A 14,101-nucleotide genomic window follows, 5' to 3' on the forward strand; every position below is an offset into this window, starting at 1 on the left:
TCTTATTTTAAGATTGATTAATTTAAATAAAATTGTATTAAAATAAAAATTCAATGTTTAACAGTGTACTCATCACATGTGACTCCTTGTCCTGTGAAGTCACTTTGCAATATGTGCTTTTCACTGCTTTGCTGTTCTGCAATATATCTTGGGAAGTTGGAAGGTTATGGCAAGACCTTGCGGTTTCTCCATCTTCACTTCCTTTAGCCAGCTGGGATGCAAACCATCCTGACCAGACGACCTATCCACTCTAAACATAGCCAGTCTTTCCAGTACACCCTTCCTGTCAATTCTCACCCCATCTTGCCTTCAGCAGTGCCAAGGTGCACTGCAGCAACTTGCCAAGGCTTTTTAAACAGCAACTCCCAAACCTGCAGCCTCTACCATCGGAAACACAACGGGCTGGATTTTCACATTGGCGGCAGGATTGATCAATGCCAGTGTAAAACCGATTTTTGGACTCCCGTTGAATTCCTCCACCTCCCTGTCCACCATTGAACCTGCCGACAGGATCACAGCTGGTTTAGCACAGTGGGCTAAACAGCTGGCTTGTAATGCACAACAAGACCAGCAGCGCGGATTCAATTCCTGTACCGGCCTCCCCGAACAGGCGCCGGAATGTGGCGACTAGGGGCTTTTCACAGTAACTTCATTGAAGCCTACTTGTGACAATAAGCGATTATTATTATGGCAGAATTCCGCCCACTTGATCTGCAAATGCTTTGAGAAAACCTGGACGAGATTCTCCAGGTTTGTGTCCCCACGCCAGCGAAAAACACGTGCGAATCATTCTGGACTTACCTGGAGAAAGTCCAGGGTGATTCTCCGATTTGCAGGGGGCTAGCAGGGCCCCGGAGTAGTCCTCGCAGCTCAGGCTGCTGATACGTGGCCCTGCACGTCCGCTCAGGGTCCGCGCATGCGCACAGTGACTGCCTGCGTCGGCCGCCCCGCGAGACATGGCCAACCCACACCGCGGACTGGCACCAAGAAGATAGACCCCTCCCAGTTTGCGCGCTCCCGCGAGTCGGTGGCCCCCCATCGGTAGCCTGGCCATCCTAGAGGCCCCCCCCATGAATGACCCTCCTGCCCCCACCAGGGCGGCCGCGGACTGAGTCCGCAGCCGCCACGCCGAGTTCCTGCCGGGTGGAACCATGAGAGAACCACGCCGGTGGGAACTCGGCCAGCTGCACTCGGTGAATTGCCACGGGGCCTCTTTCAATGGCCCCGATTAGCGGCGATTCTCCGGTCCGGTGGCGTCAGACCCGATCTCGGGTTTGACGCCCATTCTCCGGCCCTGCATCAATCGCGATTTCGGCGCGGAGGCTCGGAGAATCCTGCCCCCTTCGTTTCATGGGCTGCAGAGGTTCAAGAAGACAGCTTACTATGCGCACCTTCTCAAGCGCATTTATGGGTGGACATTAAATGCTGGCCTTGTCAGAAATGAGCCATATCCCGAAAATTAATAAATAAAAAAAGGCAAGTATCACATCCCCTCTGCCACCTCTAATCAAACTTGCATCATGAGATAAAATCAAGGCTTTGATGTAATTTCATGACTACTCCATGTTGATTAATGTTAAGGGGCTTTGGGGAATAGATGTTATACGAAGAGTTCACTTGAATCAAAACCCAGTTTCAGAATGCATATGGTCAAAAAACACCACATAAATGTCAAATACCTTTTAAATGATTAATTTTAATTTTTTCAGAGTTATTGAAAAAGTGCGTCCATTTCAGTACCGTGCATTACCCATTGCCAATTCCAATACAGATTGACTGAACTAACATGAAAATTCTCAGGCACTGTATATTTTATTATCCACTCACACAGGGAACAATACCAGTCAAACTTTATTTTGTACCAGTGTCCTGCAGCAGTGAATGACACAGGTTAAGCACATTACAGGAATTGCCCTAAGAAAGCAGGCATGACAATCACTCCCTAGTGTTAAAGTACAAACACAATTACGAATCAAAATTCACTAGAAAAATGAATTCACAGATCTTTAGTTCTTGTCACTGTAAAAATGGAAGAATAATTTCTGTCATGTTCACAAATATTTTGGGTGTTCATTTTGTAAGAATTCCAATTCAGTCCAATGAAAGAAAATAGCATGCAGTGCCTCTCTGCAAATGGGAAATATTTATCATTTTCTATGAGAGGCAACAAAATCCACAGGAATACACATATACTCTGCAGGTGTGTGTGGAAATAAAATATGTGTGTGTATAAGGGATGCAATCGTTATTATGTTTTCAGCTTAAAGGTCAATAATAAAATGCATAACTTAATGTTAGAGAGATTCTTGGGCAAGGTGAATTAGTAACAATGTTGTTGCTTCACTCATCGACTTCAATCTCAGCCCTGAAAAAGTTTGGGGCTATTAGATGCTTTATATAAGATTTGATTAATATTGCAAAAGAAATAATGTGAATTTTGTGGGAGTAAAGTATTGCTGATGTTGTAAATTTGAAAGGAAAACAGAAATGCTGGAAATATTCCACTGGTCTGGCTGCATCTGTGAAGGCCGAAACAGAGTTAACCTTTCAGGTCGATGAGCTTACATCAGAACCAAGGAGGTTCTGACAAAGGGTCACCAATCTGAGATATTAGCCGGGATTTTCTGGCCCTGCTGTGGCAGGACCTGCCGCTGGCCAGCCAGAAATCCATTGACTTTCAGCAGGACTGGAAGATCCCAGCAGTGAGTGGGGCAGGCAAATCCCTGCCATTAACACTGTTTCTCTCGGGATCAGCAGGGTACTTCCAGCATTTTCTGTTGAGTCAGGAATGTAGAGAACGACTGTCAGTGAATGAGAAGATGGTGATTCAGTTAAGTTTAATTGGTGTGAGGTGTTTTCATTAATAATGTCCTGCATGAGGCATGATTTCATAAAGTGCTGGATTGGTTGGGAAATATTAAATATTCTATTGTCCCTACCCCATCTCATGCCTGAATTCATTTCCTTCCAAGGAAGGATCACTTCCTTACATGCAAAACTGTCAAAAACTTAAGGGTTTCAAGGCCCTAAAGATCTTTGGGATGTTCTACTGATTCCCACAGAAGGAGGGTGATTTTGGCAGGTCTATCATCTCTGGGAGTTTCTGTCCACTGTTTATACGGCCAAGGACATGCAGAGACTGAAAGTCCCTACCATAGGCTTCCCCATTCTGTCAGAATCTGAGAGTGAACTGAAGACCAATACATCAGGTGGGAAGAGGCACACTGGCCTCCAGATGCACATTAATGGGCTCCACTGGCAGATCAGGTCAAGGAAAGGGCTTAAAGAATAGTCAAAATAGATATATGTTTAAACAAAATTGAAGAAGGCTGATGAACACCACTGAAATGTACCTTGGCAACCACCCCAACTCTCCCAAAAGTAGTAGCCAGGTTAATTTTATTTTTCCAGCTGCAGTACTTATTCATAGAAGATGTACAGTGCAGAAAGAGGCCATTCGGCCCATTGAGTCTACACCGACCCCCTGAAAGAGCACCCTACCTAGACCCACCCCCCCCACCCTATCCCGGTAACCCAACCTAACATTTGGATTCTTCTTGGTTTCTTACTTTCCATTGTCCTCCCAGAGTTGGATTCCAAGATATACAATGTTGAAAAAGGCTAGACTAATTAAATATAGAATGACTTCCAACCTGAGTGCTAAGGCCCCTTCAAAATATAAAACTTACTTATCAATGAATAAACAAATCTCTCGAAAAGATGTACAATTAATTACTGTTTGGAACACCCTCCTATTCTCCACTGCCCCGATTTCTGAGCAAAAATAGAAAATGTGGATGAAGAGATCAGGAAATCATGATGGAATTTTAATAACATTATCTGACTCCAATATAAATGTATCCACCCATGCTTTGAATGGGAGGTCTAGATAGCAGAACCCCTTTCCTCCATTCTGAAAAACTGGGTAGCCTCACAATTCAGTGTAAAGTGGACAGGAGTAAATTTTCTGACTGCTATTTTGCTACTTTTGGGGTCAAATATGGCAGCATTTTATTGTATTTTGGTTGCATCAGAGATAACACTGGTTTCATATCAAAAGGAAATTTTATTCACACTAAAGGGGGAGAGAGAGAATACATGTTGGAATCCTATTTTCCTATTTATTACAATCTGCCCAATGAGAAGATCCAACACTAAAAGCGTGAATAGTGAAGTTGCTGGTCTATTATGATATTAGCCATGCTCACTGGATTTAATTAATAACTAGTGCGACCCCAGCAAATTAAGTCTTCTATTCTTCCATTCACTGACTTTCGCAAAGAGATTGGTGTGATTATGAAGCAGGTTTTCCCACTTTCATAGAAATTACAACACAGAAAGAGGTCTTTTGACCCATCAGTTCCTCTTTTGTGCTAGCTCTTCAAGTGGAGACATTCTTTTGCCCTTCTCTTTCTCATAAGCCTTTATGTTATCCCTTTTCAAACACTTATACAATTCTATTTGAAATGAAGTTATGACCTGCAATACAGTAAAATATCCAATGATCCTATGTAACATTTCTTCCAACTTTCCCTTCATTGTTCTGATAATGATCTTGAGTTTATGCCTCCTTATAGTTGATTAAATCAGTATCAGAAACATGGGTTGAATTTCCCATCCGAGTTGCAAGCCCAACATCTGGCTGATTTCAGGTTGCGAACACCAATGTGCATGTGATGGAACATCCGCTGTGACCTTCTCGGAGGAGACCAATTATGAAGCTGCCTGCAATAAGAGTTGGTGGGTGGTCAAAGGACAATGCGGAGCACCCATAGAGCACAAAGTGAATGATGGCCAGCAGACCCACTGTAAATCTTGTGTGCTGCTGAGTTGAATGGAGAAAGAGATGTTGAAAATTAGAAATACCGTTGTGCCGATGGGATCAACAGCTAATTCTTCACACCCAGCACTATCCAGTGGATCTATTTGCATGCCTGCAGTAACAAGCATTTGTCTGCTGATGTCCTGACAATTTCCAATTCTGTTCTTGACATTAAAGACATGGAAGCTGTTATTGTTTAAAGTGACCACTGCAGAGGATTCATATGACACTCCAATCTCCCGCTCTGTTCTTGTTTCCTAGGCTTAGACGAGTAGCAGACCCAGTGGTCTGATTTCCATAACCTTCCAAAAATGCCTGCTAATTGCCTCCATAATTACCTTAATAAGCTTCCTACTGGTGACAGACAGGTTGCCATCACCTGTCTGAAATCACTTCAGGTAAAAGTGAGGGCAACTGAGAACATGTCGGGGAGCTGGTCCGACACAGTTTACTTTGCCACTTTCCCAGTCCCCTTTCCTCCAAACCCCTCCAAGGGGCCAGACAAATATAAAAGATACCTTTCAAAATAACCTTTCACCTTTTTTAATTTTGGGGACTCCTCTATCGTGTTCTGGAGAGAAAAAACATAATTCTTTCAGATGTTAACCTCCCATTTCTTGTACCATTTTGCTGAATCTTTGCTGTACTTATATTAGGTTTTTCATTAATATTAGCAAGTGAAAGAAAATATGCACCCATTGTATACATTTAGCAAAACATGGCCAGTAAATAAGTGTGGTTTTAAGGTTTACTATGACAAAACTCTGATTTTTACCTCTTTAACAATAATAGTAGATTTTGAATAAGAATTCTAACAAACACACGTTGATTCTACTCTCCCCGGCTCACAACGTGCCTTTGACGTTTCAGAAGCAATGCCATCTATTACACCAGAAGCCCCCCTTGTGGTCCCTGTGATTGAGTTTGTCAATTAGATGTCAATGTATGTATTGGACAAAGAGTGTTGTGGGGTAATGCCTGCTTGGCACAGAGTTGATACTGCCCAAGATTACCCTGGTCTGGGATAGATTCATGGCAGATCCCAGAGGTGTACCATGCTAACTCACTGTGACACACAGTTTCCCTGTATTGATCATTTGCTGAATATTTTTAATATCGATGGCTCAGAGCAGAATACTGAAGTTTTGCTGAATAATTTTAAGTGAAAATTTGATAAATAAGTAATAGTAAAGGCTTGGTAAGTAAATAAAACACTGATGGTGTGAGTAATGGTTTGCTGAGTAGCACTGAAGGCTTAGTGACCTTAACACTGAAGATTTGCAGAATACACTAACACTGATGATTTTGTTATGATTCCATTATAACTTTTTACTCTCCTTCCCTTTCACTCTGGTCATTGCTGGTGTTCTAAAGTCTTGCTGCTGTAGGACAATAATTCTTGAGACTCATTTCTTTCTGGTTTTAAACATCAATGTTCTGGACAGAATTACACCACAGTGCTGACAGAGGGGTCTGAGAGATTCAGTTGCCCGCTTATGTCAGTCGGGTGGTATTGCTGCAAAACAAAAGAGAGAGAAGTTAGTGCCAGTATTCCACAAGTACAATAAAGAATCAGTGTGTCTCCCATCTCAAACATCTGCCTGTAGAATGATGCCCTCATTGTAGGCATTAACTTTAATGACATCTATAGAGTTTATTATTTAATTCTGACAAATATATGTTGAATTTATCAAGAAATGGCATTCGTGGATTTATTAACGAAAGACAAGCAAAATAGTACATTGGGAAAAGTTTGGATCCAACAAGTATCTGAATCATCATTTCCAATAGCAACGATTGATGAATTATGTATTGCATGCCAATGATTGTGTAACATTATATCAAATCCAGCAGATGCTTTCTAACCTTACAGTAGAAAGGCGCTTGATAAATTTAACATTGATCACCATGGCGATCCCCAAGGGGTGCTCCTAATAATAATAATAATCTTTATTGTCACAAGTAGGCTTACATTAACAGTGCAATGATGTTACTGTGAAAAGCTCCTAGTCGCCACATTCCAGCGCCTATTCGGGTCCAGAGAGGGAGAATTCAGAATGTCCAAATTACCTAACAGCACGTCTTTCGGGACTTGTGGGAGGAAACCGGAGCACCCGGAGGAAACCCACGCAGACATGGAGAGAATGTGCAGACTCCACACAGACAGTGACCCAATCTGGGAATTGAACCTGGGACCCTGGAGCTGTGAAGCAACAGTGCTACCCACTGTGCCGCCCTAATGTATATCTCAAAGCTCTGTACTCATGGAGAGGAATAATTTTTATTTCCACTGTCTAGGTGTTAATTTGGCAGAGTGAATCGCTCAGAACTTGCCCATTTTTAACTTGTGGGATTTTGTGCAGGTTCTACAACATGCAGTTGATTCACTTCATCAGATTGTCGCTTAGATAATGAAAAGGAAAGTAACTCATCGATTTGCATTCCAACCAATCTGTTTTGTCCTCAGATGACAAGTTATATCAATCTTTAGGTGAACTATCAAATGGAAAGATGAGGGACTTTTGTGATGCTTCCCCTCAACCACTTTCAGGTTCAGGCCTCATTAACATTTTCTCACCAGGCCGTAAGCATCAAACAGGCAAAACCTGCTGCAGCTCAACATTTCATTGGGAAAAAAATTGCTCTGCTACCTGACACAGCTCGCCGTGGGTGATGCCTGTTTGGGGAGCGGACTGGATGCCAGAGTTGCTCCTTCTTGCTCCACTAAACAGTACATTTTGGGAGCGGTCTCAGCAATCCCTTTCTCTCAGCACCTGGAGAAACAGGATTGGCATGTACCTCCTGCACTGTAAATTCTAGGGTATGTCTATGCTTTGAACATTTCTCCTCAGATGTTTCTCCTCATGCACGGGATCCCAGCCAACATATTTAAATGGCCTCCTACTGATTTTGCAGGGATTGCTGACTGCTCATTTAAAGACCCGCCTGAAGGTTCATTCAGGTGGACAAATGAGTGCAACAGATGCCCATCAGCCTTTTAAGTGATATTTACCCATTTTTCAACTGAGAAATGCATGGCTGGCTGGTTTCAGAAATAGGTGCAGAAATTGGTCATTTGGCCTCTTGATCCTGTTTCTCCATTGAACAAGATCATGGCTGATCTGATTGTGGCTTTAGCTCCATTTTCCTGCACGCTCCCATAAGCATTTCCCTAGTCTATCAAAAAACTGTCCATATCAGCTTTAAATTTATTCAATGACCCAGCCTCTGCTGCTCTCGCTGGAGGAGAGAATATTCCAAGGATCAATAACCCTCAAAGAGAAGGAATTCTTCCACAGCTCCTTCTTAAATGAAAGACCCCTTATTCTGAAACTGTGCCCCTAGTTCTAACTAATCCAAAAATTCAAATTCCAAGTTATTTTCCTGCTTTGGACCTGCCCAGTTTCAACCCAGCCAATTTCTTGCCCTTTTGGCTCTTTGTACAACAATTTTGTTTTGGGGATCTGTGTTTAACCTGCCATTGACTGATGTTTGGTATGGAAGAGGGAGTGGTCACACTGTAGAATCCACATCAAGTACAAACAATAACATACAGAAGGATAGGGATAAAGAGACAGGAGAGTCCCGACAAAATTAATCGAACTGAGCAACTAAAATCTTGATCTTAATTGGGTTTTCGATCTGTCAGGGATGGAAATTATTTCAAACTATTAGATTAGTGCTTCAAAATAAGCTTAGTTTAAAATGCATCAGTTCATCAGAAGAGATAAAAAAATGATTGCAATTCTATTGAACTAAACATAACCTGACACCTTGCATATCATGAATGCTATTATCATTGAATAATTTGTTCAAAATTCTCCTGCTGCTGCAAGTTGTGAACATTGATGATGGGAGTGTGGTGAGGTTGAGGGTAGGTTTTGTCGTTGCTGGTGATAGAAACCAGCCCAGTATCACCGGGCATATAGGAAATAAAAGATTGGCAGAAAATCGAAACTTCTAGCACAGAATTCCTGAAAAACCTTGCTTACAAATCAGAGACCTTACAATCAATTTGAACTATTGTGTTGATGCAGGTTATAAGAATCCACAGCACTTTCAATTTTGTTACCAAAGATGTTGTCCAAACTCATTGTGATTGTTGAAATGATTGACCTTAGCCATGTTTACTGGTTGGTATTATCCAATCGGAGCTAAGTACATAGAAAACTACAGGGCATTATATCAAAAATACTGTGCAAGATCACGGTTCTCACGCTGTGTTATGCTCACAAGAAATAATGGCTGTAGGGTAATTTTACGGTTGGGATTTTAACAGTGTTTAGCTGAAACTCTGTGATCAACCCTACATTTTGGCACAAATCAATAGAAAACCAGAGCGGGCCAGCATTTTCTTTACTACTTCACTAAGTTCACCTGCTGAACTATCAGATATTTTTGCCTTCAAGATTTCACACAGCCGACAGGTGGTGCAATGAAGTTGAGGGAAGCTGGGGATCACAGTGATAGTCCAGGATTTACCTGAAACCTAGAAACAATCTCAAAGATTGGGGCTTATCAAGGACGATCATAACCGAAAAGTGATATCAAGTGACATTAAATCCAGTTAGCCGCTGCACTATCAGTAAAACCAGGTGCCAATAGTTACTTTGTGAAATAAATGTATTAGAAAGGAACACAAAAAAAATTATCAAAATTAACCTGTTGTTCTGTGAAATTTTCAAAATGAAATCCTTCTCAGAGCCAAATATTTATTTCTTCAGGTCCAGTCCTTTTTGAACACTGAGTTGGTAGAAAATATGGAAATGATTGCAATTTTTCATGATAGCTATGTGTGACTCCATTTATAAAACTCTCTAAATCTTCTAAATGTCATAGTTCAGGTCATGAACCTTTACATTGGCTGTCCCCTCATTCATTTCCATCCATATTGTTCACTGCACTCATAGTGGTCTGTGTCAGCACCTGTATTGTACTTGCCCTTAAAAATAATCTTTCTGTATTTTTATTTTTACATTATGTTTTAATAAGAATACATTCATTTTATTGTGATATCATTCATGGTGGGTGACTAATTGTATGGATCAGGAATTAGCATTATGTATATTAATCTAAAACACAAATTGCAATACAGTATCTATTACAATAACATTTGTTGTCTGATAATTTTGACATAGTGGAAGACAGTATGAGATAATGTAAGGATCAATTGGAGTGCTGCAGAAGTAACCACCCAATGATTTTCATGATTTGGGTGAAAATGTGAACCAGATTCCAATGCATCAATATCCTTTCCTCCATTAAAGCAAGGATCTCTAAACTTTTACAAATACCACCTGTGTACACATGACCTTGTGAGGTCACCATTTTCCAAGCAACCGCATCATATACCATTTAGCATTCAAAGAGAAAACAAAGAGTACCCAAGTTACATTTTACTAATATGGATTTTCCCATGCCTAGCCTGCTGGTCTTTGCAATAGTTCTAGAGAGCCAGACTGAGGTGGAGAAGCAGTTCACAAAAGGTATGCATTCATTTTCTTTGCTTGGGGAATCTACCTTCTAATCTAAAGAAGGAGAAGCAGAAAGAAGCATCAGTGTTCAGTCTGAAAGCAAGGAGAAAGAGAAATGGTTTCTTGTCAGAATAACAGAATAAAAACTACAGCATATAAAGATTCTGCCTTCTTGAGGACTGCCAAGGTGGCTGGGTGTGAGAAATGACAGCTGGCAGGCAGAGTTTGCACAATGGAGCAGAAGATATGAGGGACACATGAGGTTGGCAACATTGGAATTTGTTAAAGATGAGGTTGCTCAATTGATACCAAAGACTAGGAAGGCACATAAATCAGGCTGACAGACAAGACAAATTTTTGCATTTTATTTTATTCAGAAAGTAAAATGCTTTTTCAGTTTAAAAAGAGTACATTAAAATTCTCTAAACAAGATCTAAAAAGATAATGACACAGTGTACAATTAAGGAGAATGGGAACCGAGAGTTGCTGATGCATATTTTTTGATGTGTCAACATCGTCTGAATTTAAAAATATAAATGAAGTTTGAAACACTTTGGAAACAATATGATTTTAAGCTATGACTGACGGAATGATGAAGACATCAGTTATAAGGCAGCCAGAGGAATACAACAGAATACAACTTAGAGCCCTGTATTTGGAATAAGAAGTGCATGTTAAGCAATGGGTTCATTAAAAAGCAAGAAAAAAAATCCCAACAAGCTTTTCAGGATGAGTACAATTGAAGAAGCAGAATAGCATGATTATTCAGGACTAGGGTTGCCAACCCTCCAGGATTGCCCTGGTGCTTCCAGCAATAAAAGGCTAATCTTGAGGCTGCAAAGGACACTACAGAAAAATAGTCAGGGTAATTAAAACATTTAAAAAAATGTTCTTTGAACATTTTTATTTGCTAGCTATAAAAATATTGGTCATGGACAAAAGTGCTGTTTGACTGATGGAAAATAAATCATCCAATTGAGTAAGGAAGAGTCTTACTGTTGGGGTAGCTATGTTGTGCACCATGTGGATGGACATGTCGGGTGACCAATTGCAAGGGTCTGACAGTGAGGTTATTGCGACAGGAAGTCATGCGATGAAACCTCCAGGAATATGTCCAACCAGGGTTGGCAACCCTATTTATGATCTAAGACATTGTTGCATAGTTAATAGAGAGAGCATAGATTCATATGCATTGTTCATGAGAACTGTCTTCGATATTGTGCCCGCTACTAACTGACTCTTTAGAATGGCAAGAAGACAGATCAACTCCTAGTTTTTAAATCTGCCAAAAGAGTCCTATCAGGGCTTAACAGCACTGGAGAACAGAAAGGTGCACCAGCATTGTGCTCGGTTGCAATTGTGCATTTTGTCATTAAGTTTTATTAAGCTTTCATTTGTGATTATAATTCAAGCGTAGCATGAACCAGGCAGCCTGATTCAATGCTCACTGCCTTCCATGTCCTGGACAAGCCTTACTTTGCTGTTCTGCCCTGCTATCATTCACTTTATTTATTTTACAGTAGGTTGTTTGGCTATATTTTTCATATTGCTAGTCAATTTACACAGTAGCATCCATGCATTCAATCTAAATGTCTAAATGTTTAAGTTTTTGAAATATAGCCAGCGTTCCAGGGACTTTAGCTTCCTGGCTTTATATTCATTTTTCTCATATAATCTATTTTCAAGGGAAACAACAATATTAAACAAAAAAAACAGTAACATAATAAATGTTGTGAAAAAAACTACTACATTACAATTGAACCAGAAAAATGTTGAAGCAGCTAAAATGGCTTAGTGATGTTATCATGTACATGGACATCAATGCTGTGACATTTGGAAGTCAAATTTATCTTCTAATGAAAAACAGGAGAATGCCTATTTTCTCTATAACACAAGGTGAGTTAACAAAAATACATTTTCAGACAAAGCTGCGCATTCCTACAATTTTGCTGGCTGTTGTTAATTGTTGGAAGAACATTCATTGTGCTGTTTTTCATTTGAGAAACTTCAGCCCCAAATTATTTTGCGGTCCAGCTCAATTTCTGTGGATGAAATCTAAATTGAGCAAGGCCAAACCCAAGCTTATTTCAGCTCAGTTTGCTTTTGTGATGAGGTGACCAAATTCAGCTTGAGTGTACCACAAGTCCAACTCCCATTTGTCCTGTATAGTTTCAGTTATGGTCTAGGTCACTTTTGTGAGAATGCATATTCAGTAAGGGCTAAGCTCCTGTTTTCAAACTCAATGTGAGCACTGAAGCTATCCAAAATTAGCACCCTCATATTGTCCCTCCCCCACCCCCAAAACCTGATGTAAGATCACTTTGGAATATTTCTGAGCTTGATTGCAGCCAAAAAACAGAAATCCACCCTACAAATATATCACTAAATACATGGAAAATAAATCCAAAGTAGGAGGTGAAAAATGTCAAGATGAAAGTAAAGGAAGTTTACAATTGATAATGTGCGATTATTGCGTGATTTTGGTGACCTTACAGCAACAAGCCAAGATAAAGATGAATTTCAACAAGAACTTGATAAAATTGGTCAATTAAAAAATCTAAAAGGAAGAAAAAGTGTCTGCAGAGAGAAAAAAAAACATCATTACATCATCACAGTTAACAAATGTATCAAAAAAAAGTCATGTCAGTAATTTAATTTAGAAATTTCATCCTCATCATCACCATCATCAAAAAGCAGTTAAAAGAACATGATCCTTGTAAATGATTCTTGTGAATGATAAAGAACATGATTTGTTGAAATTGTGTAAAACATGATGCTTGGACATGGCAGAAGACATGATGCTTAGGAAGGATGAAATATATGAATCTTGGGAATGAACCTAGACTCTTGTGGTGGTTTTGGAATTTAACTGAAGGTTGTTGTCATCATAAATGAATCAGCAATCAGCATAGGGAATTTTCTTTAGAACACCAGGGCAACTAACAATGGCAATGAGAGCAAGAACAAGTGTCAGACATAAACATTCAAGGATGTTATCAACACTTCTGGAGTTCTCCCAAGTTCGCCTCCTTCCTTTGCCCAGTGTTAAAGATGTAATGCAGCTGCTTCACATGGGCATGTGGTGAGGTGGATATGTAATTGCACCGAATGAACTTTGGGCTAATGGACTCATGGCATGGTGAAAGGAGTCCCAATTCCTCTTACCGTGTCTTTGGAAGACCTACGTCTCTTGAAGCTGGAGGTCAGTGTTGAAGTGAGCGATCTAAAAGGTGCTTTCTTTTTAGGGTCAGGCTCTGCGCTACCATTTTTTCTATCCTAGAACAGATATATTTGATGTTATTGAGTTTTTTCTGTCGGTAGTAGCTATTTATAATCTAGCTTTGTCTAATAACTGTTCTGGCAAGCAGAAATCAAGTAGATGTACACTACAAATATTTGGCGTGGCAAATAGATGTGGTAACCTGGCCCAAGAAAGGCAGTTCCAGTGAGCTGTCCAGGAAAGGAAGTGATTAATCACTATCGGGGTCCATATTGTCATCAGGTAAAGGAGGGTCTGTCAAGCAGCACTAATGGCAGAATCAAAGGAAAAAGTTCACCACAAGCTGAGATTTGTGAAAGAGCAGTGAATCTAATGAATGTGGCTCAGATCTTGAAGATGAGAATGTATGAACCTTTGTGTATGTAGTGCACTAGCCACTAATACACTAGTGTTCTTTGTGTGAGTTTTAAAGCAATTTTAGAAGTAAAATAAAATCTAACAAATTATTAAAATCAATATGAATTGAAAAAAAAAGTATCTTTCTAAATACTGCAAAATAAAATGCACCATTGTCATTAAATCACA

General features: G+C 40.2%; 1 protein-coding gene across 5 annotated transcripts in view; it reads right to left on the reverse strand.

Annotated features, from left to right (window-relative positions):
• Positions 1 to 1,676: 1,676 nt before the first annotated feature.
• LOC140399046 (glutamate receptor ionotropic, NMDA 1) overlaps positions 1,677 to 14,101 on the reverse strand; it is a 370,944-nt gene continuing 358,519 nt past the window's right edge. For 2 of the 5 annotated variants that reach the window (XM_072488126.1, XM_072488124.1), the window contains 2 exons: positions 13,462 to 13,572; positions 1,677 to 6,338 (listed from right to left, as the gene is read on the reverse strand). In XM_072488126.1, the coding sequence (XP_072344227.1) occupies positions 6,270 to 6,338; positions 13,462 to 13,572 (180 nt within the window). In that variant the 3' untranslated portion in view covers positions 1,677 to 6,269. Of the gene's footprint in view, positions 6,339 to 10,727; positions 12,874 to 13,461; positions 13,573 to 14,101 lie in introns of those variants that run through there. The other 3 variants (XM_072488128.1, XM_072488127.1, XM_072488125.1) reach the window with 2 other exon arrangements.

This window comes from Scyliorhinus torazame, chromosome 22 (assembly GCF_047496885.1).
Source record: "Scyliorhinus torazame isolate Kashiwa2021f chromosome 22, sScyTor2.1, whole genome shotgun sequence".
NCBI lineage: Eukaryota > Metazoa > Chordata > Chondrichthyes > Carcharhiniformes > Scyliorhinidae > Scyliorhinus > Scyliorhinus torazame.